The sequence below is a fragment of the Podarcis muralis genome, chromosome 15 (assembly GCF_964188315.1).
Source record: "Podarcis muralis chromosome 15, rPodMur119.hap1.1, whole genome shotgun sequence".
Taxonomy (NCBI): Eukaryota; Metazoa; Chordata; class Lepidosauria; order Squamata; family Lacertidae; genus Podarcis; species Podarcis muralis.
The window spans coordinates 43,249,704-43,271,685 of NC_135669.1; the positions used below are offsets into that span (position 1 = coordinate 43,249,704).

The window sequence follows — 21,982 nt, forward strand, 5'->3', positions numbered from 1 at the left end:
GTGATCAGCTCCCACCTGGAAACCAATGTCCCCACTGTGGAAGGACGTGTGGATCAGGAACTGGCCTCTATAGTCACTTATGGACTCATTGTTAAAACCGTGTTTATGGAAGACAATCTTACTTGGCTACAAGTGATTGCCTAAGAAGAAGAAGAAGAAGAAGAAGAAGAAGAAAAGTTGTATAGTTCTTTATCTGTTTGACATCAGATGGTAAGGTGTTCCACAGGGCGGGCGCCAATACCAAGAAGGCCCTCTGCCTGGTTCCCTGTAACTTTGTTTCTCGCAGTGTGGGAACTGCCAGAAGGCCCTTGGCGCTGGACCTCAGTGTCCAGGTTGAATAGTGGGGATGGTCATACGTTAGTCGTACATAGAGCAGACCCATTTAAATTAAGGAGCATGACTAGCTTATCATCCATTAATTTCAATGAGTTTCTGAGTAAAATTTATTTGGATGCAACCCTGAACTTTTGAGCAGAACTTGCCACTGTGAAGAGTGAATTAATTTAGTCCCTTCAGGATATCCTGGTTCAAAATTAAATGACAAGTGTACAGCTTCACAAGGATTTACTCATTCTGTCTGCTTGTGAAACGCTGTTGATTTAGTAAACCCAAAGCTTCCACCACAATTTGGGTGTGTCTGTAGTGGAAAGGAAGCAGGAAAAGAGCTGGCGACTACTGGTAAACAGCATGAAGGAGAACCTTTATTTGAACAGTTAGTTAGGCATGTGGCCAGCCAAAATAAGATGTGTTCACATGACTGGTCCAGTATTTCTAAAAAGTTTAATGCTACTAGGAGAAAAGAGAGATGTTTATCCATCAACACATCTGATACTTGTGTTGATTAGAAATACAAAATTAGTTAAATGCTGGGCAGGGTTGCTATAGACACGAATAATTCACAATACACATAATTCTCATTTTTAATGTTAACCGCAATTGCAATTCTAAAATTAAGGTAGTTTGGCATAAAATCTGATGATGTTTGAAGTATCTTTGTTGTTGTTGAGCAACTATTGTAGTGATTAGTTGACCAAATAATTTTGACAAGCCAAAAAGAATGTCAGGGGAAGGACAAGTATAAAGAGCTCTGGCTTCACTTTAAAAGTCAACTTCTATCAGGCTACAGCAAGTGAGAGAAGGGAGGGAGGGCCACCTCTTAGGCTCAACTGAGAGACCAATAACTTTTGGCTTTCCTCTCTTTGAACTGCTTCCATTCCAGCTGGCCATTGTAAGAACACTAAAAACTAGTGTCTGTCTGTTTCCTTTTCTCTCCTCCCTCCTAATTCCTTTTGTGTTATGTATTTTAGACTGTAAGCCTGAGAACAAGTACTATTTTATTACTGATCTTTGCAACCACTCAGGGAACCTTTTCAGTTAAAGAGTGGGGCAAAAAGACTTTAAATAAGGAGAAATGAGATTATCTACAAGCAATTATTGCAAGTATTTTGTAAATGGTTTTAGGTAAGAAAAAAATACCAGAAGAAATGTGGGTCTAAAGCAGGCAATGAAAAAGAAACGGTGCAATAGGCTTTTCAAATTTGATTAGTATGTCAAAAAAATCTAAGTAAGTACGCATAGCTTTGACACTGTAAATCTGTATGGAAATACTAACATAAAAACCTTTCTAATGCAACTGATGCTACTTTTTGAGATGTGTTATAACCTGGGTGACATACCCAAATTACTTCTGTTGAAGTTAAATACCATTTCAAAGTCGTAAATCCTATGCTCAGCCATCAGTAAAGCTCAGAAGCTCACCATCAGGTGTGGAAATAAAGGCTAACATACCATACTGGCAGTCACTCCCACAGGAAGACCCTATAATTTTTTTTCTATCACAGTTAAATTCCCAAAAATGAAATTATTTTATGCAACCTAGGAATTGTAAGTTTTGGAAGACTGGCCCTTGGGTTCTCTCCAATTGCACCATGTGTTGCAATTATAAGCAAACTTTCTTGGGAACTTTATTTTTCAAGTGCCTCATTTTTTTCAAATTACAGCTTTACAGAGATTAAGGAAAACACAATCCTTGCCTGCAGCCTTACAGCATAATAGGCAAAATACAAAAAAATGGGAAAGAGAATGTAGGACCAAACAGGAAAACAAGCAAGGTTATGCACCAGTTAGTCGTGAAGTTCAAATGAATTCAGCAATGCTTACTTTCAAGTCAGCCTATTTCGGAGGGCTCTGCATGATAGCTACAGACAAATTCAGTACTCTGAATGCAGACAAGCAACTCTAGTACCAAAGATAGCTCAAAGGCCACATGCTCAAGCAAAGCAGCCTCAACTCCAATGGAGTATCTATACCCATCAACCTACATCTTACAGGCCATATTCAACAGTAAAAGGATGGCACACAGTAGTGCTCCATAAATTCTTTGTAAATCTGGGAGAAAGTTTCTCCTGTTAAAACAAAATTAGGCAACACCAACAGACAGCTAGCCAGCTAGCTAGCTGCAATGTGCCAAAGCAAGCTATAAAAGTTTGCTTAAATCTTAAAAAAATGTTTGACAACAGTTGAGCCAGGCATTTTCTTTACATAGCTTTTGTTGAATGACATATGAAATGCAAACACATAGAATCAATAAACAGCACCAATCATGTCATCACCTTGATGCTGCCTGCAGGATTCCAGCAGCAGTAAAGTGACAATAAATAGCAACATGCTACTCTTTTGGAAGACACTAGTAAAGTAGTTCACTTGAGCAGCCTACCTTCCACGTCGTACCACTGAGCACCATTAGTGATGCCATCTTGGAAAGTTTCTTCTTCCTCCCCAGGGCAGTTTGGGGTGCCGGTTTTCATTATTGGATGGTTTGATGCATAAGCCTTTGCCAAATACCTGAATACCTCATCATCGGCAGATTTGCTGTACACTCCAGAGGTCTTGTGCACCGCGGAGTCATCAAATGGATAGCTTGCAACAACAGATCCCCCGTGCAGGTTCCCGGAAAGCACAAACCTGTTTTCAACAGAAGCACAACAGTCATCAGAACCAGAAAAGATAACTGCAGGGTAGAGATGCAATCAGGTTAATGTGGCATGTTTTATCCCATCACACTAGATTTCTTTAATGAAGCAGCGCAATCAACATTTGGAGGAAACATGGTGGCTCTTTTTAGAAACTGCAAAACAACTTGTCAACAAGAGAAGTCAGTGTGATACAGTTTACAGAGTGCTGCGTTTAGAAGGGGGGACCACACCAACCCCTGTATTTTAAAAGACAGTTCACAATGAAGGAACTAGTATTAGACGTGAAAGCCAATTCAGACCATTATCAGCAATTAAGTAGGCAAACAAACTGGGTGATAAACACAAGAAGCCAGGTCATAAAAATAAGTTACAAGCAGCAGAACCTACAAGCATAGTAATTTTAGGGTGACTATTCCTATAAGCTTGTCAACACCAATTGAGATTCAGACTGATGGGAATTAAGTTTGCAAACTGGTTAGGAAATGGAAGTGCCTAGGAAACAGCAAAGATTTCCTTAGCCCTGACACAAGTGACTGTACAACTATCTTTAAGCTTTCTTCTCAGCTGATAAAGGAACTTAGGGTTCCTTCCAAAAGCACTTGATATTAAGCATTTGGATTTTACTAAACCAGGCAACATCAGAAAGGCCCCATTTTAACAAACTACTGAGCATCAACCAGAGCACTGCATTCTATTCAAGAAAAACAACTCATAAATTGTTAAACTAAAGCATGCATAAAGCTTGATGTTTATTCAGTTTTGTACCAGTGACATAGTATTGCAATTGTAATCATTTTAAGCCTATAACAAGGCAGACGGGCAACCACAAAGGACTGCCTTGTTTAGCCAGCTTTAGCGGCTTCTGTTATTTTAATTTGAGGTAATTTTAAACAGATAGAGCTGAGAGAATGTAGATTTGAAGGTGCATTGTCACATGGAAGATCTTGAGACACCCAACATAAGAAGTCAGATTTTGTACATTAGAACGGCAACAAGCACATTCGCAAATCCTTATTGAGCTCTTGTTTTCATTCAGGCAGAAGAACATCAACAGAACATCAAGACCACTGCATGATAATAAATTTCAAGTTTGGAAGATTAGTATTTTGCAATGACCAAAGGCAACACTGCTTCTTACCATGTTTTTGCCACAAGCAAACCCAGTTCTCAGTAGCCAATACGTTCCTGTGCAAAGGGGACAAGCCATACAAACAGCATCTTCTCCAACCAGCCAAGAAATCCTAACCACTCACAGTACAGTTGTACCTTGGTTCTCAAACGCCTTGGTACTCGTATGTTTTGGCTCCCAAATGCCAAAAACCCAGAAGTGTTCTGGTTTTCAAACTTTTTTTGGAAACCGAACATCTGACGTGGCTTCTACTTGAGTGCAGGAAGCTCCTGCAGCCAATTGGAAGCTGCGTCTTGGTTTTTAAACATTTTCGTAAGTCGAACAGACTTCCAGAATGGATTACATTCAAGAACCAAGATATGACAGTATCAAAAATGTGCAATCCCTTGGACCTTCAGAATCAAAAATTGTTTTAAAGTCCCATCATAACCACAGATACTTCTTCAAGGGTAAAATCCTCTCTCCATGGCTTTTCTAACTACACACTCCAGATCTCCTACCCAGTTCTCTACAACAATGAAGGCCATCTGGAAACTGGCTTCACCCACAAAAGACCACCTATACTGAGAAACATCTACTGAAACCTTGTTGTCTGTTTCCCCTTCATAAGAGTTGTTAAGGGTGGTAACACAGAACAGGACCAGGCTATCTCCGTGACAGCACGAAGGAACTTACTTTCCAGGAGTCCCATCTGGCTTAGTTAAGGTCTCTCACCTCAGTTTTTAAGTACCAGGTGATGGAAATGTGTTTAACTGCTGGTGTTTCTGTAACTTCTATTTAGTTGTTATGTTGGTTTCTTTTTGATAGTACAGTATTATGTTTTTATTTCTTTAATCCACTTTGTGACATAGGGAAGGGGATTAAGAGCAGATAGCACCAGTGGAACTGGAAAATAACCAACACAGCACCTGAGCCTCAAGAGAATGCCAGGAATGAAGAGAGGAAAATTACAGTTGCCCAACACATTTTGGCATGTCACCTTCTTTGGGTCATGACATTTTCTCCCTCTTCTACATTTACTCTTTTGTGTGAAAAACAGCAATGGTGTAGCAATAAACCAAAACACAATTGCAGTTTTCAATAAACATTTTCATCCCTAGTATCTAGTTGAGGCTTTGCCTCCTGATTTTAGAAGTCATTAATAAGTGACTAATGGATGCTAATAATGCCTCAAAATAATAATAGTAATTTTTTAAATTTATATGCCGCCCTCCCCAGCCGAAGCCGAGCTCAGAGCGGGTAACAACAATAACATATTCCACAGGATGAAGCCCTACTCTCCAGATAAGCCACGCCCACCCTGCAACCTGAGCCCCGCCCCCAGCACGAGACCCCGCCCCTGTTCGAATGAAGCCACGCCCACAAACAGAACCTCAAATGATTTAGCACGAGGAAGCCCCGCCTCCCAGGAGACGCCTGACCCGCCCCCGCCCACGAAGCCCCGCCCACTCACCGGTTGCGCCGCATCCACTCCATGAGGGCGCGCACTTCGGGGACGTTGGCCAGGTCCGGCCGGGCTGCCCCGAACTGGTCCGGGAAGCTGCGGTTGAGGTCTTTCCCCCTGGCGTTCTCCCTCCCGGAGGGGTCCTGCTGGGCGCCGCAGTCGCCCTCCTCGGCGCGGGCGAAGCCGTCGGGATTGAGGCTGGGCATGAGGTAGAGGTCGGTACCGTTGAGGAGGCGCCGCGCCCGGGGCTCCCCGCGCAGCCACCCCGCAACCAGCTCGCGGGCCAGGCGGACCACCAGGGCCCTGCCCAGGGCCTCGTCGCCGTGCATGTTGGCCACCAGCTTGACTTGCGGGCGGCCCGGGATGGGGGGTCCGCCCACCGGGTCGCCGACGTCGCCGCTCCCGCCGCCGGGCTCCGGCAGGTCGGCGCTGAGGCGCAGCACCCACAGCTCCCGGCCCTCGCCCGAGCGGCCGATGGAGAAGAGCCTGGCCAAGCCGCGAGGGGCCTCGTCCTCCGCCAAGCGACGCAGCGACGCCCCCAGCTCCGCTTCGTCCAGGTAGCGCGTCGCCGCCCCGCTGCCGGCAGCCGAGGGCTCCGTGGAGGCCGCCGCCGCCTCCGCTTTCTTAATGTGCGCCGCCTCCGCCCCGCGCCGCCACAACAAAAATAAGAAGAAGAATGAAGATAAAGCGAAGGGCAAGAGACCGCCGCCTCCGCCCCGGCCCGCCATCGCCGCCTCAGATGTGACAGGCCGCTCGCTCGCCGCCGCCGCTGAGGGGAGGAAAAGTGCTCGCTGAGGTAACTCGACACTCGATTGGCGAGGAGGGAGCAGAGCAGCGCGCCAATCGGAGAAGACAGCAAACAGCCAATAGAAAAGGGGAAGTGGGGGAAGAGAGCCAATAATAAAGGCTGGAGGGCGGGCTAAAGGCGCGAAAGAGGGCGTTGTTTAACCCCTGAGGAGCCGGAGAAGAGAGAAAAAGCGTTTCGAGGTTGGTGAATAGTTGGGAGAGATAGAAGGGGAATCTATGGATGGAAAGAAGCGGGGGAGAGAGAAAGGGGGCGGGAGAAAGCAGGACGGAAGCCAATGAAAGACGACAGAGGAGATGACGGAGAGGTTGAGGGGCGGGGCTGAAAGCGGGAGACGTGGAAAGAGTAGAGATGATGTCGACGTAACCAACTGTTCACGTGAGTGGGATACCCGCGTGTGCAGCGTCACGTCTGGAAGAGAAAACACGGAGATTTCTCAGATTTATCTATCATCTTGTTTAGCTATTGCATTTTTATCCTGCATGTCTTACAAATTAATTTAAAAAAACAAAATAACAAACGTTAAAAAAAGCCAGATAGATACTGACCGTGATCTTGCAAAAAAGACCAATTTCCCTTAAAAGGCTCCGTTTCCTTTGATAACATAAAACGAGCCTTCTGGATCTGACCAAACGGACTCCAACCAGTCCAGCCTCCTGTTGCCGCAATGGCCAGTCACCTCGCTACTTTTGATAACCATCAACTGATATTTTGCCTGTAAACTGCAAGATTCTGTGTGTTTGACTGTATTCTAGTGGCTGATCCGAGATCATAATAAAGATTAATTGAGCATCAGATATTCACAGTGGTGAGAGAACACAGCCACTTGTGTTTAGTAGCCATAGATGGTCTCATCCTCCATAAAATTGTTCAATATTTTAAAGTAATCCAAGTTAGTGACCATCACTGCATCTTGCAGTGTATGCAGAGTAAGGTCCATACATAAGTTGGCAAAGGCTGCCCCAGAATCAGTGGCGTAGCGTGGGTTGTCAGCACCCGGGGCAAGGCAAGTAATTTGCACCCCCTAACCTTTGCACCCCCTAACCCGTGGATTTGCGCCCCTAACCTGTGGATTTGCGCCCCCTAACCCCCAGATGTTGCGCCCGGTGCGGCCGGCCCCCCTGCACCCCCCATGCTACGCCACTGCCCAGAATATCTGAAGATAATGGACTTTTTGGACGGGGACGGTAGAATCAGCTTCGTGGTCAGTTGGTGCCACAGGTGGGAAGGAAAACACCTGCAGGCTGCCAAACCCTTTCAAGGTTTGTTTGCTGAGGTTTTCTTGAGACTGACGTATGCAGAGTTGTGAAATCAAGGAAGCTGAGCGGTCTTGGGAGAAGGCATTGACCCTGCAGGAATTCCTCTGTAGGAACATTGTTCTCATAATGGGACTAAAGCCATGAATGATTCGTGACTCACTCGCACCCCTGCGGTTGCTGGCTGTGTGTTTATCCATCCCATAATGCAGCCAGCCATTAGGTCTGCTCTGTGGTTCTGCATCTGTTGCACTTAAACCTTTTAACATTTGGACCCCCAAAAGATAAGAGAGAAAGAAGCAATCGCTCACTGAGAACGTATTCTCTTTCAAGCGTGTTGCACTTAACAGGAGCTGCTCATGAGAAGAAGTTTCCCTTGGATCTCATGCAGGGTTTTGAAAGCCTCTTCAGAAGCAACCAGGACAAAACGCGGCCAAAAGCCATTTGTCATGACAATGAATTGAATGTTAAGACTTTGTTGTCAAGTGGAAAGAGACATGAAACATGGAATATCTTTTCCTATATGGAATTAGAGACACCCACCCCATGTTTGGAGGGTGAGGAAATGCAGTTTCTCTACAGTCAAGTGGATTTCGATGATGTGCAAGGTTAACCAAAAAAGTCACACACACACAAATTTTCTATTTTATTTTTTTCAGGTCATGTACAAATATATAATATACAATATTAATTAAGGCGAGGAGAGAAAGTGAAGCAAATAAAGAACAATAATGATGCACATTTCCCTTCTCGTTCTCTACATAACATATTCAAAGAAAATAAGTAAATTATAAAACATAAAAGTACATGGATTTACATTTTTCTGCACTCCATTACACCAGTACATTATAAACACACTCCATTTCCCCACAAAACTGTTGTGAGATTATCTGTCCTTCTTTATTTTGATTACCATAGTCAGGTTTAGTCACATCCGCTGTCCAATGTTCCAGTCTTCCAATGTGGAAGTTCTTGTTCTTTTTCAGTTATAACATGGATATTCTTTGTCACTTGTCAGTACCTAAATCTTTGATGGATCCTAAGTGTATGATTAATGGATCCATTGGGAATATATAACATGCAGTCGTTTCTATTTCTTTTAACACCTTGCTGCAGAATATCTGGTTCCAAGATAAAGATCCATTAAGCCCATTAAATACGCTGTAAATTGGCACTATTCATTTTACAACTCCCAACAGAAATCGCTTGCTGTTCTATATGTATGATTAGGACATGATGGTATCGGATGCATTAGAACTGCATTTTATATGTATGAATGTATTTTTAGCTTTTATTCTCTTTATCCTGGTTTTAATCTTTGCACTATTTTGTAAATTGCATCAAGCTACTTTTTGTGACAAAACTACAGTAATAAGTGCAATAAATAATAGTATCACTATTGCATGATTAACTCAACTTTGAGATTAACACTTATAGTTTGCTGTGGAATATTTAACCAGAGCCACTGTCACACAATCATAAATATAACCAAAATCTCTTTCCCATTTCTGCTGGTAATTATTTTCTTTTGATTCTGTGTTGCTTCTCATTCATATGATTTATTTGATCATTTTTGCAAGTTATATTTTGACACCATACGTTCAAATTCCAGTATTTCCAGGAGAGGACCCTGTTTTGCAACTAAAAGTCTAAGTAATATTCCATAACTGTAAATATTGAAAGCACTGTGGTCCTTTTTGTTGCCCTCTTTCAGTCTCTTCCATTTCTTCCCTAACAGCCACAGACCTGCCTGCTGAGAACTTAAAAAAATGTTTTTATTAAAAGATTTTATTGGGTAGCAAAGGTACATACGGTGTATCAGTTTTTAGTCTGTAGAGTTCTTTGTTCAGGTTATTTATATTCGGTGTGAGACATTACTGTCGTAGGCAGCAAGCAGTTGGGGGCGAGAGAAGTGGGGAGAGAGAAGAGAGGAGGAAGAAGGGGGAGACAGCAAACTTTCATTCTATTACATAGTGTACGAGTGGGGCTTTTGTGTCAGCGTCAAGTGAATAGGTATCCTATTTTTATGGGTGGTGAGAGAGACCAAAAGGCCCAGGGTGAGCACTTTGAAATATTGTGTCTGCTGTGTCTGTACCAGGTCATGAGGTTCCCTTCTCACCTTTACACCTGTCTGAAACCTGGTCCAAACCAGGTCTAAGACCGGGAGGTTAAGAATGTGGAAAGTGAGCTTTTCAGCTTATCACGTCCTAGATCTCCTTTCTTCTCAGGTGTGTGGGGCTTTCAGTTACATGCCGGACCTGACTGGTGACGACTAATTAATTACGTTTTGTGGCTATTTCAACATGTTCCCAAGAAAATCTCTAAGGATTGGCACTCCCTTTCCATCTGGTCTCATGGCCTGGGCTTGCAGTTGGTGGGCGCCAATTTCCTGCAGTGGCTGTTGCCAGATGCTTCCAAAGAAGGCACAGAAACCTCCACGGTGCACAGCAAATCTTTCTGTCTAATTGCAAAATTGTAGTCTCGTGACAAATGTAAAGGAGATGCCTGGTCTAGCTCTCTGTCAGCCTGCATATTTTGTGCCCCCTAATTTTCAGGGAACCAACCCAATTCTCACAGTGGTGATCATCAGCATAGTGGTTTAAGGCAAGAACAATCAGCAAGCCCCCATTTTTAAATCTCAACTCTGATATAACTGAATAGCGTGGCATGGGAAACTGCAATTTCTTCTCTTTAGCGCCCGCCAAAGAAAGCAGCCATAGAGATTAGCTCAATCCTGTACGCAAAGGACTTGAATCACGTTTTCAAAAAGTTGAATTTTACATTACCACCCTTACAGCAGGGTCCTTGCTGAAGTGTCAGCCTCCTGCACCCTCTAAGCCACGTTGCATTCAGTCTCCTCCATCCTACAGTTTGGAAATAGAAGGAATGCAAATATCCCAAGGCTGAAAAAGGGCAGCCCTAAATCTTACGCTTCTGCTCCCCCTGGTGGCAACTCTCATCATTCAATAAATTGGAATTTAATAAATGACTGCGAGCTCAGCCACATCAGGCACAGGAAAGAACACCCCATCCAATGTGACAGCAAGTAGGAGTGACTGAGAAGTGGTAAGTGGCCCCATTGGTTACCTTTTCTGAGACACTTTCCTTCTGTGCCAGCTTCCTTCTGACCTCGGTGCTAGAGCACCTCTCCGTTTGGTTCCGCGTTGTGTTATTTTGGAGGGATCTAAGGCTGCTCCTTTTCAGATTTTAGTTCTCTTTGCAAAAAGTTTGAAAAATGGTCCTCCTTGAATCACAGCAGAGGAATAACAAAGATCCTGCCATGTGGCCTTGGTTTCATTAAGAGTCATCCCTTCAACACCACCTGCCCTGTTGCTTCTCATAATAACCCCAGGCCTGGTCCAAGTGGGTTTAGTGAACTAACCAGCATTTTGCACTTTAAAATCTTGCATCAAAAGCAAGGCAATGGGTTAACAGTGGCTACAGCTCATGTAGGTGAAGTCTGTCAAATGTATTAAACAATAGCACATTTTGTGGCAATGGCTGTCAACATTAGTATACAATTTCCAGAGAATAATGCTGGCTCTTGCCCTGAGCATGAGGTAAAATGACCTGTTAATTATGTATATTTCTTTCTTTTCTTTCTATTTGGATTGATGCCAAATAGTTTCTTCTCAACCTTTTGGCTTCAGGGATGAGGAGCTGACATAATATTGGATTGGATCTTGTTGGACTTTGTAGCTTAGGCGAGTAATAAATTCTGCTTCAGCAGAGCGAAGAGATGGGCAGAATGCTGTGACTCACTAGCGCAAGATGTAGGATCTTAGGATCTGGCAACCTGGCTCTCCTCAAAGGTGGCCTTTGATCACCTTGTACAACAAAGACGTGCACGAAGGCATCCCCTTAGCACCCAGTGCTGTTAGAGGGGAAGGGCATTCTGCCCGCAGAAGGACTGTGTGCTGCCTTCAGAGTCAAAATCAGGGGTGGTTGACCCATGATAGATGCACTTTGCTGCTTGTTACTCATTGCCTCAGCCACGGCCATAAATCTGGGAAAGGTTTTTGGCCAGCTTCCTTTTGGGAGAGAGAGAAGCACCCAGTGTTTACCCAGGAAGTCCTTAAGAGAACGCGGCCTTGAACTCGAGTGGATCACTTGTCTCTGCACAACAATAAAGACATATAACCACGGGTGCCTATAAAAGCCCAAGGAAGGCCGTGGTTTGCTCTCCATTTCAAGACAAGTGCCCACACGATTGGCCTTTCCCAACGTAAGTGTCAGTATTTGGCAGAGAAGAGGGCCGTGGGGTAGCGAGGTGGCGTTTCCTGGGGTGGGGGGCTATTTCTCATAGCTTCAATTCATATACAGGTCGCTCCCCGAAATGCAGAAGGCATTTGTAGACCCCGGGCTGTTGGGTGAAGAAGTATATGTTCAGGGAATTTTTTAATGTGTGACGTTTTGATGTATTTTTAATCCTTGTTGGAAGCCGCCCAAAGTGGCTGGGGAAACCCAGCCAGATGGGCGGGGTACAAATATATTATTATTATTATTATTATTATTATTATTATTATTATTAGTGCTGACTTTGGGGTGGGTGAGCTTGGGTGACTTGGGCGCTCCACCAACCTTACGGCGGCCAATCACTACCACGAGCCACACAGTGATTCTCTCCTGCCTCCTTTCTGCTGCAGGTCTTGGGCCAGAGATCTTCGCAGATGGCCTCAGGGGGGATGGCAGGCATCCTTTGCAGGACACCTCTCTTCATCTTCACACTTTTGCCTTGTGCTGTCACAGGTACGCAACCAGCGTGGGTCCTCACCTGAGCTTCCCAATGGAGTTCTGCATCTGAATTGGGGGAAGATTAAATGATCCTCTCTTCTTACTCATTCAGCCAAACTGTTGATTTTTGGAATCAGGACAGCTGTTGATGCTATTTTTTAAGAGTCTGTCTTTTTTTTTACAAAACTTTGCTTCATGGGACTGACGTCTTTCCCCCTTCCCAGGCACCCATCTGGCTATCAATGGCAACACTGCTGACTACCAGCTGTCAACAAAGCCAGGCGTAGCAGAGTCCCTCGTGTGCACAGTGCACAACAACAGCCAGGGAGAAGAGCTGCTCTGGTTCCGAGGGGACACACAGGTCGACCTGAAAGATGGAAACAAAGTGAATGCCAGCAGCGTCTGCATCTATCCCGTCGCTGTAGATGACAACGGAGTTTCCTTTACCTGCAAGTTGGCCAGAGATGGATCTGTCATGATCTCTGTGGTCCTGGATGTCCGTTGTGAGTGGCCAGCTCTATGCTACTGAGGAAGGGAGGCAGTGCCCGTAGGCTGGGTTCTCTACAGAATTTCAGATAGATAGCTAGATAGATAGCTAGATAGATAGCTAGATAGATAGATAGATAGATAGATAGATAGACAGACAGACAGACAGACAGACATAAATATGAGAGAATCTAGTCCATTTTTATATTAGATTTCTCTCCTTTTTTGCCCAGAAATTAAATGGCATTTAAAATTATAGAACCAGGGGGTGGCACCCTCCCTGTGGAATGCCCTCCCATCAGATGTCAAGGAAATAAACTACACAATTTTTAGAAGAGATCTGAAGCCAGCCCTGTATCAGGAAGTTTTTAACGTTTGACGTGTTACTACGTTTTATATTCTGCTGGAAGCCGCCCAGAGTAGCTGAGGAAACCCAGCCAGATGGGCGGGGTATAAATAATAAAATAATTGGTTTCTGTGCAGTTACAGACCTGGGTGCTCTGCCTGCACAATGACAGAAGCAACCTTGGGTTTTTTTTTAAAAAGTTTGTTTTTTAATGGTTGCTATTTTGTGTTTTGTCATTTGGGACCAGTGCTACAGCACTTGAGGGGTTTTACAAGCCCCCCCCCCTCTGTTCTGAATAATATCAAAGAATTGAGGAATGGGTGCTGTTGAATGTGATCCTTTGTTGTTCTCCACAGTCCCCCCCATCCTCAGCGGAGAAGACCCTCCGCCACAGGAAGAACAGGCTGATGTGACACTGGATTGCCACACAAAGGCCAACCCTCCTGCTCAGATGGCCTGGTATAAGGACAACAGCTTTCTGACCCTGGAGAAATCCCGTTACCACATTTATCAGACCAGCGAGCTCTTTCAGTTGACCATTGCAAAGGCCCAGGTATCCGACAATGGGATATACACCTGTGTGGCTAGTTTGGATGGGATAACAGAGAAGAGGGATTTCCACCTGACTGTTGAAGGTAATGCAACTGCTGTGATGTGGCTGGCCCACTGGCCACTTGGGGCCTGTAGCCCAGCCAGCTGAAGTCTTCTTGCTGGGTGCTTGCTTTGATGTCCTTGACATCTTCCCTCCCTACCTGTGTTGGCTGCAGGCAAGGTCGTCTTCAAAGACCAGGATATTAAGCCTGAAAGTACACACAGGGGCCAGGTTTCTCTCTGGTTTACCTTGTGAAGGCAGGACCAGCCCTCTAAATCCCTCAGGAGCTGCTGCGTTATCAGCAGCTCAATGTTTGTAACTGGGAGCAAATGAAATCAAGGCCCTGGTAGTCATTACGAAGAAGCCATTTGCTTGCTGTGTCTAGATCAGCAGGTTGGGGGAGCTCAGGTCTCTCGGGCCCTCAGAACACTCCCCAGCCCTGCTCCATGCTCACCTCAAGTGCTTTTCCCTGTCTTTGAATTGTTGTAATGCCTCTCGCTTACCTGGGTGGAGAATAGAGAGAGGGGAGTGTGCATCAGCCTCTGGCTTTTGTGTGGTTGGAGTTTTAAGGGGATAGTAAGAGTCACTGCCATAGTTCTGCACACCTTTGCCTTTGGCCCTGGCCACCTCTGGGATGTGACCTCTGGAAGGTTGCAACAAGGGAACATGTCCCTCGTCACTCCACTGCTCCTGGCCTAGATTCTTTGGATGAGGGACTAAAGGGTTAATGGTCCCGCCTTCGGATTAGATGACCTTTGGATCCCATCCCTCACTCCAGTTCCTGAGTATAGACTCAAAGGCATCACCCAGAATATTAAGCATCTGGTTCATGAGATTTGTGAGTGGCTGGTAGGAGCCAGCGTTTGGCAAGATCAGGACCGCCATATCTACGCTGCCCCTGTGGACCTCCTGAACACACTCTTGTTCCATTCATGGGTTCTAGGAGAGCATAAAACTCTATCGGCCTTTCACAACCGTCAAGTCTGCAGCCTCCTGTGTTTGGGGAGAGACCAGTGGTAGACCAGGCACCTTGCATGTAGTTTCAGTCTCAGGCAGCTCCAAGTAGCAGGTGATGGGAAGGACTTCTCTCTGCCAGAGACCCTGGAGAGATGCTGCCAGTCAGAGTAGGCTGTGCTGTGATGAGATGGGCAAACACCTGACCTGGTGTAAGGTAGCTTCTGCTGTTCACTGAATGCATTTAATAGCATTGATACTCCACGTCCAAAATCCAGCTGAGAAGGCGGGTTGCATTTGTTTTCCCAACAGAAGGGAATCTCCCTTTCCCAATGGAGGCTGTCATTGCTGCGGCTGTGGTCGTTTTTTTCACTATCCTCTTTGGCATTGTGGCTCGATGGAAGCGGATTGCAAAGGTAAGAAGGACCTGGTATGTTAGAACATCAGAAGAGAGCCTGGCTGCTGGATCAGACCCAAGGGGGCCCATCTGGTCCAACATCCTGTTCTCACAGTAGCCAACTAGATGCCCCAATTGGAAGCCCACAGGCAGGAACTGAGCACAACAGCATCACTCTCCCCCCCGTGGTTTCCAACAGCTGGTATTGAGAGGCCTCCTACCTCAGACACTGGCTAGTTGTCACTGATAGCCGCCTCCTTCATCATGAATTTGTCTAGTCCTCCTTTAAAGCCATCCAAGTTGATGGCCATCACTGCCTCTTTCTGAAGACAAATTCCATAGTTTATGCTGTGAGAAGGTCCCTTTCTTTTGTCTGTCCAGACATTGTTTCATTTTGGAAGCTAAAGAGGCACCCTAGTGTATCACCACCCTTTATTAGATGGCAGAGACCAGCGGGGAAACCCTTTGTGTTGCCTCAGCCAGCAGGGGGCGCCATTCAGGGAACACCTTTCTGACCCAGCCATGGTGTTGTGCTTCAGACTGAAATGCCACCCACAGCCCTTTTCCCCATCCTCTGCTTGCTTTGTTGAAAGTGGGGAAGGAGCAAGGAGTGAGCGGGGTTGAAAGGAGGTGGGGGAGACACTTCCAGCCACTCCATTTCAACAGGGCCGAGGGCTCTGTGTCAGGTGGGAACCAAAGCTGCTCCTGTGTTGTAGCTCAGCCAGTTAGAGCGTGGTGCTGATAACACCAAGGTCACGGGTAACTGGTGCTGGCCGGCTGCATATTCCTGCAATGTGGGGGGTTAGACTGCAAGATCCTTGGGGTCCCTTCCAACTCTACAGTTCCATGATTCTATGTACACATTTGCAAGATTTTTACTTGCTACTACTTCCTAGCATAGGGGTAGCTCTCCTGTGTCCCTGCAGATGCTGTTGGGACTCCAATTCCCATCATGGCTGGCTGCTGGGAGTTGGGGTCTCAACCATACCTGGAAAGCCACAGGTGAGCCACCACTGCCCTGCCAAAACCACAGACTCAGCTCCCATCCGAAATGTATGCAGCTGGAAGGCGTCCACTGAAACCAGTGGCAGAAATAAATATACAAAAGCTGACAAGGGTGTCGCATTTATGCCTTTCTTTTTTCCACCCCCCTCCCTTTTTATTTTTATTTTAGTGCTTTGGGATAGGGTGCAACTCGTCAAGCAACACGTTTCTGTAAGTATTTTTGCCACCAGTCCTTATTCAGAAAGCTCAGTGATGAAGCTGGCCCTAAAAGCTCCTCCTCAAAGCAGGGCTGGCCAGAGGCATTGTGCAGCCTGAAGCAGAAAACCTAGAGGCACCCCCTTCTCTCCCAACCAATATGGGGCTTGTGCAGGAGCCTGTCAGCCCCCCCCCCTTGCCTCAAGGGAAAATGCACCCTAGAACCACACCACCCCAGGCAAGCAAGAGGGAACCTGCAGTCTTCCCAAGAGAGAGGCCTACTTTGGAACTGCCATCCCTTGTTTTCTGGGTGCTGGAAGCTGACTTTCAAAAGGACCCCAAAAGCACACAAGAGCAGGGTGTTGTGGCATGTTGATATGTTGGTGGTGGTGCTGCTGCTTTGTAGCCTGGCGTGCAACTTACGAACCTGTGCCGAATGGGCACAAAACACAGCTATGTGGCTGCACAGGTGACCATGTGAAGAGCCACAGTTACAGACAAGCCCTCTTTTAGCTTTCTCCCTTTCTTTGATCTTTGAAGGTGGGAATGTACACTCCAGTCTCATGTGATTTGAATCTAGCCACTGACCACAGAGCCAATGAAAGGGAACATTGTTGTACACTGGGTAGAGCTGTGGCTGTGCTCTCAGCTCAACTCGAGCCTTGTCTTATTATATCTATATTATATTTATATCAGGCACCAGGCAAGAATGTTCCTCTATAACCAGGCCTGTGGCTGATTAATCTATGGTCTTTTAAATGTGCTTATAGGAGGGGGGTTATTGGTTTGTTTGTTTGTTTGTTTTGTCATTATGTTGTGTTCTCAGTTTGCATTGTTATGCTGTAAACCTGTAATCTTCTAATCAAGGGCAGTATACAAATTTAAATCATCATCTAGCCAAGATGGGGTTTGTTTGTTTTTTTTAAAAAATACTGTGCTCCTTTCAGATGTGTTCACTTTTTATCTGTTTTCTTCCCCTCCAGGTGAAGGAATTCCTCCCCTGCAGCAAGCAAAGGAGCACCCCTGCCCATCACCACAGATGACAAGACCCTTCCAGCTTTTAAGGGCCCTGGTTCAGAGGCCTCTTTGATAGCATTTAAAAGTTGCACCCTTTCTGCTGTCTGACAGTTGCTCCTGTAGGTTTAAGTGCATATATTTGGCTTACAATTGAGAAAGTCAGGCTGGCCAGACCTTTGGTGTTTTACCAAGGTAAAATATTAACTTCAGGCTTGCCATTCAAATGCCCAAATTGCAAATCAGGAATGGGGAATCTGTTTCTCTAGATGCTGCCAACCCCCATCATCACTGACTGCAGGCTATACTGGCTGAGGCTGATGAGAGGTGGAGTCCTAGCGCCACCCAGAGGACCAAAGTCTTCCCTGTCCTTGGTGTAAACATGCAGATTATTTAAAAAAGTAATATCACTGGTTGCTGTTTTGCTACAGGGCCAGGTTCAAGGTCTTCATGTTAACTCACAAAGCTCTAAACAACTTGGGACCAGCGTACCTTAACTGTCTGATCCTTTATTCTCCACCTTGATCACTGAAATCCTCTGGTGGGCCACCTCTTGGGGGGGATGTACTCCATGCCCCAGAAGTTCAGCTGACTTTCACTAGGGACTGAACCTTTCATTGTAGTGGGCTCTGCCCTGTGGGACTCTCTGCCAGCAGAAGTTCAGCAGGAACCACTCCAGCCTTCCTTCAGACGTCTCTTGAAATTTGCACTTTTTAAACACAATATGATTTTGTTCCTTTTAACCAGCCAGTACTGATTGCTGTTTTATTGGTTTTTCTAATTATGTTTTACATATATTTATGTAAAGAATCATAAATATTCAAACAAACAAATAAATGCAATATCAATACAAGTACCTGTGTGAGGAATGATTGCAGGTGTGTCTTCCGCTGCTGCTTTCAGGCATCTCCCTTTTTAAGAAGGCCCTGCATAACCTGAAATGAAGCCTTGCAAAAAATAGGATTTGATCATTACTTTGCTGGTCAGTATCTGCTATGGGCTCTTAATTTGTCCTTCTCCCCACCTACACAGGGAGCTTTTGACAAAACCAAAGCAGGGAAGTATCATCCCAGCAGCCTTAAACAGTCCCTGTCCCATCTGTCTGCATTGGGGGTGGCAAACATTTCTGTCTCATTAGCTTATTTTCATGGAACATCTTACTGGCGTGGCTCTAAGAAAGCCTCTCTTTTCCAGTGGGGCAGCCTCCTGCTGTTTGATAGAGGGAGCAAATTTGCATTTTTATTTTGTGAAATGGTTTTACAGGGGAAAGCAGAATGCGTTGGTTGAACACAGCTGGGGAGAAGTTTGCGACTGTGTTAATTGACGGAAGTCTGGCATCACCAAGTTTTCTAGGCCTAAGAAAATGTTTTGCTATTTCAGCCCTGGTGCTTTCCTTCAGTTTTTGGACTACAACTCCCATCAGCTGGGAGGGCACCAGGCTGGTGAAGGCTGCCCCATGGCTATTACAAGGAATTATGCCGTCTCAGGGCCACGTTGCACATTCTGCTGCCCGCCACACAAAATGTAATGATCGCACCAGAAGAAAATTGCCCATTTTATTAGCATGGCCCAAGCACTGCAGGCTGCATGCTCCCCTCCTTATAGCTACGTGATCCTGATCAGGTCCACCTGGCCAATAACTATGATGATACACAATACTTTTGCAGGGCTAGGAGAAGAAAAGGTGTAAACGGAGCAGTCCTCAGGGTTATATACAATGCACCCTCGTTTACTTCTGAGCAGGCCTACCTACATCCAAATGAGTTACAAGCACCTTTTGTTTCCCTGCCATGATGGGCAATGCAGAAAGTTGTTGTTTTTTCATTTTTGTGTATCAGGCTGTAGTTAAAGGCACAGGAGCCGCCGAGCCAGACAGCAAAAAGCATAAAAGTTGGCAGCACTTTGGGCCTCTGCTCTTTTCAGGATTGCTGGCTTCTTGCTCCATGAAGACCACTTGGCACCAAGGCAGAGGCTTGTGCATTTGTTTTATTTCAACAATATTTTTCTGCTTAATCACAGCCGTCTCTAAGTGATGCATAAATAGGAAGTGTAGGTGGGAGGAAGAAATCAGCTGGTTGGCTGTTCCCAGCCCCAGGGAAGGTTTTGCTCAAAGCTGCTTAAAAACTCCAATCAAGACAATACATGTTTGCTGCCAGACTGACTGGTTGCTCAGCTCTGCCCTTTACCTTGGTTTTTATGGGTGCCCACACACGGCACATCTTTTTTTTTTTAAGTACTTCTTGGGAGCCTCTTGGCAGTCCCCTTCCCTTGCTTCCGCCCATCCCATTCCCATCAATTGTATACAATTATTATTATTTAATCGGGGAGAGAAAATGAAGTTCTAAGTGAATCACAAAAGGTGGAGCAAAGTGGTGCCCTCTCCATGTTGGGGGGGTGCTCTTTAACATGTTTGTAAATGATCTGGAGGTGGAGGAGAGCAAGTTTGTAGATGATGCAGAAGCAGATAGTGGGTAAGTGAAGCCTCAAGGAGACTTCAAGTCTCTCTCACACACACAAGTATATATTCCCCCCTGGTTACACCCTCTTTTTTTTTACAGGGTCAAAGTCTAGCTGGCTCATTTTATCTGTTCCAAGCTGTCAAACCAAAACTTTTATGGTGGATCATAAAAATAAAGTAATTTAGGAGGTGTGGAAGATGAGTCAGAGCCCAGCTAGCTCAGTCCAAAGCAGCCTTCCCATAACCAGGTGCCTTCCAGGTGCTGTGGACTATAACTCCCAGCTGGGGGCAAATGGGAGTTATAGTCCACAACACCTGGAGGGCACCTAGTTGGGGGAAGGCTAGTCCAGGGGAGTGTGTGGCCATTCTGGATGCTGTGTGGAGTCCAATTCCCATTGGCTCAGCCCAGCATGTCCACTGGCCAAAGGTTGTAAGAAATTCCTATAATTCCCTTACAGAGCCCATATAGAGTCCACTGGAGGTCTTTATCAGTAGGAGAGAAAAGCAGAGGCCTACCAGGGTATACTGAAAGCAGCTAGTAAGCCTGATCTTTATTTAAAAGGAAATAAACTGTTGCAACAGGGTCCCTACTCACCGCATGCAGGAGGGAGGAAAACCCCAAACAAAAGGAAACCAGAATTTTTATACCCTCTGATCCATAGATTGATCTCCCCGCAGCCCACCCACCAAGAGCATCAGAAATATGTCATACAAGGGAGGTACATCGGATAGAGTTACAGGTAAGCTTCGCAGGATACAGGTAAGTCACTGACACCTTGGGTGTCCAGAGTTTTATTTAACATTTATATGACTATTTAAACAGAGAGACAAAAGGAGAGGCAGGCATGGGTGCTTTTCCATCTGTCCAAAAGGTTTTCCTGCCAGTTCCTTATCACTCATCCTCATGTCAATAACATGCTAACGATGACTCATTGTTATTACCCTTCACAGGAACAAGCCCACTCTTAGGAATGCAAGAGGAAGTGCTCAAAGAGTCTAAGGCAGGCATAAGCAAACTCGGCCCTCCAGATGTTTTGGGACCACAATTCCCATAATCCCTGACCACTGGTCCTGTTAGCTAGGGATGATGGGAGTTGTAGTCCCAAAACATCTGGAGGGCCGAGGTTGCCTATGCCTGGTCTTAAGGTGTCAGCTTAACAACGTATAGAATGTATAGACTTAATTCATTATCTTATATTTTGTCTAAATAATAAACTTTATCGTTTTATCTATGGCGGTTCTTTGGCGTATGTACATACTGTGTAAATCACGTTAGGGCATTATGCGATGTACTGTATATGGAAACACTACTTGATGGCTTATGAATGAGCCTCAGCCATCCATTGAATAAAATGGTTTGACGTTGTGAATTAGTCAGTGTTATTCATTATAGGCACAGTAGGTGGCGCTGTCAGAGCTCCCTTGACGCTTTGAAGAAGGGAAACCCGTTTCTTATAACAATAGGAACACCAGCAACATCTCTGTTGTAAGGAAGCATGATTTAGCACAAGGGGCACATTAAGACTCCCCCAAACATCATCTTCTTTCCCTCTCCATGCAAGGAATGGGGGGGGGGGGGAGCAAGGCTGGATGGGAACTCACTGGTTTTGTTTTGCTTTTTAAGGAAATGTATTTTAACAGTGCTGTGTTTTCATTATCCTCTGCATTTAATAGATTTTTTTATTTTAAAAAATATTGTTTTAATTCTATTAGAGCAGAGCTTTCCAAACTTTTCATGTTGGTGACACACATTTTAGACATGCATCATTTCGCGACACAGTAATTCAGTTTTACTAGCAAACCGGAGGTTAAACCAACCCCCTTCCAGCCCCGGGAGGAGTGCAGGGAGCGTTTGCATGACACACCTACACACTGCAGCAGACACGCGTGTCAAAACACAGTTTGGAGAGTTCTGTATTAGCGTTTAATTAACTTTTTAGCGATTAGCTTCTACTGCCTTTTTTTAGCTTTTTGTATATTATCTGTGTTGTATGGAATTGTGTAAGCCGCCATAATAATAATAATAATAATAATAATAATAATTAATAATAATAATCCAAGTACTTGTACCTGTAACAGCGAGAAAGCTGAACGGCTCCTTTAAGAGGCGTGCCCCCCGAAACTCCCTCCGCCCCTCTAACGGCGGCGGGGAAGACAACCCGCGAAGGACAGCGCAGGAGGTTTGTCCTTCG

At 45.3% G+C, this 21,982-nt stretch overlaps 2 protein-coding genes and 1 long non-coding RNA gene across 5 annotated transcripts in view; 1 reads left to right on the plus strand and 2 right to left on the minus strand.

Moving 5' to 3' along the window:
- CPD (carboxypeptidase D) overlaps positions 1-6,276 on the minus strand; it is a 32,675-nt gene extending 26,399 nt beyond the window's left edge. Inside the window, exons 1-2 of the mRNA XM_028708391.2 lie at positions 5,558-6,276; positions 2,717-2,964 (exon numbers count right to left, since the gene is read on the minus strand). Coding sequence (XP_028564224.2) covers positions 2,717-2,964; positions 5,558-6,276 — 967 coding nt within the window. The remainder of the gene's footprint in view (positions 1-2,716; positions 2,965-5,557) is intronic.
- A 1,964-nt stretch (positions 6,277-8,240) lies between these two features.
- LOC114585588 (uncharacterized) lies at positions 8,241-21,955 on the minus strand. 2 transcript variants are annotated; one of them, XR_013390846.1, is made up of 3 exons: positions 21,861-21,955; positions 18,190-18,279; positions 8,241-12,904 (listed from the first exon to the last, which is right to left on the minus strand). It is a non-coding gene; the product is annotated as an uncharacterized LOC114585588 (long non-coding RNA). The 2 variants fall into 2 exon arrangements; XR_013390847.1 differs by lacking the exon at positions 8,241-12,904 and adding an exon at positions 13,804-14,270.
- TMIGD1 (transmembrane and immunoglobulin domain containing 1) lies at positions 11,807-18,185 on the plus strand. Of its 2 annotated transcripts, none has more exons than XM_028708394.2 (7): positions 11,807-11,834; positions 12,256-12,358; positions 12,568-12,846; positions 13,532-13,810; positions 15,034-15,137; positions 16,293-16,333; positions 17,302-18,185. In XM_028708394.2, the coding sequence occupies exons 2-7, from the start codon at positions 12,280-12,282 to the stop codon at positions 17,303-17,305; spliced, it is 786 nt and encodes a 261-aa protein (XP_028564227.2). In that variant the 5' UTR covers positions 11,807-11,834; positions 12,256-12,279; the 3' UTR covers positions 17,306-18,185. The 2 variants fall into 2 exon arrangements, with proteins under 2 accessions (XP_028564227.2, XP_077775574.1); XM_077919448.1 differs by having other exon boundaries at positions 13,532-13,728.
- Positions 21,956-21,982: the final 27 nt, after the last annotated feature.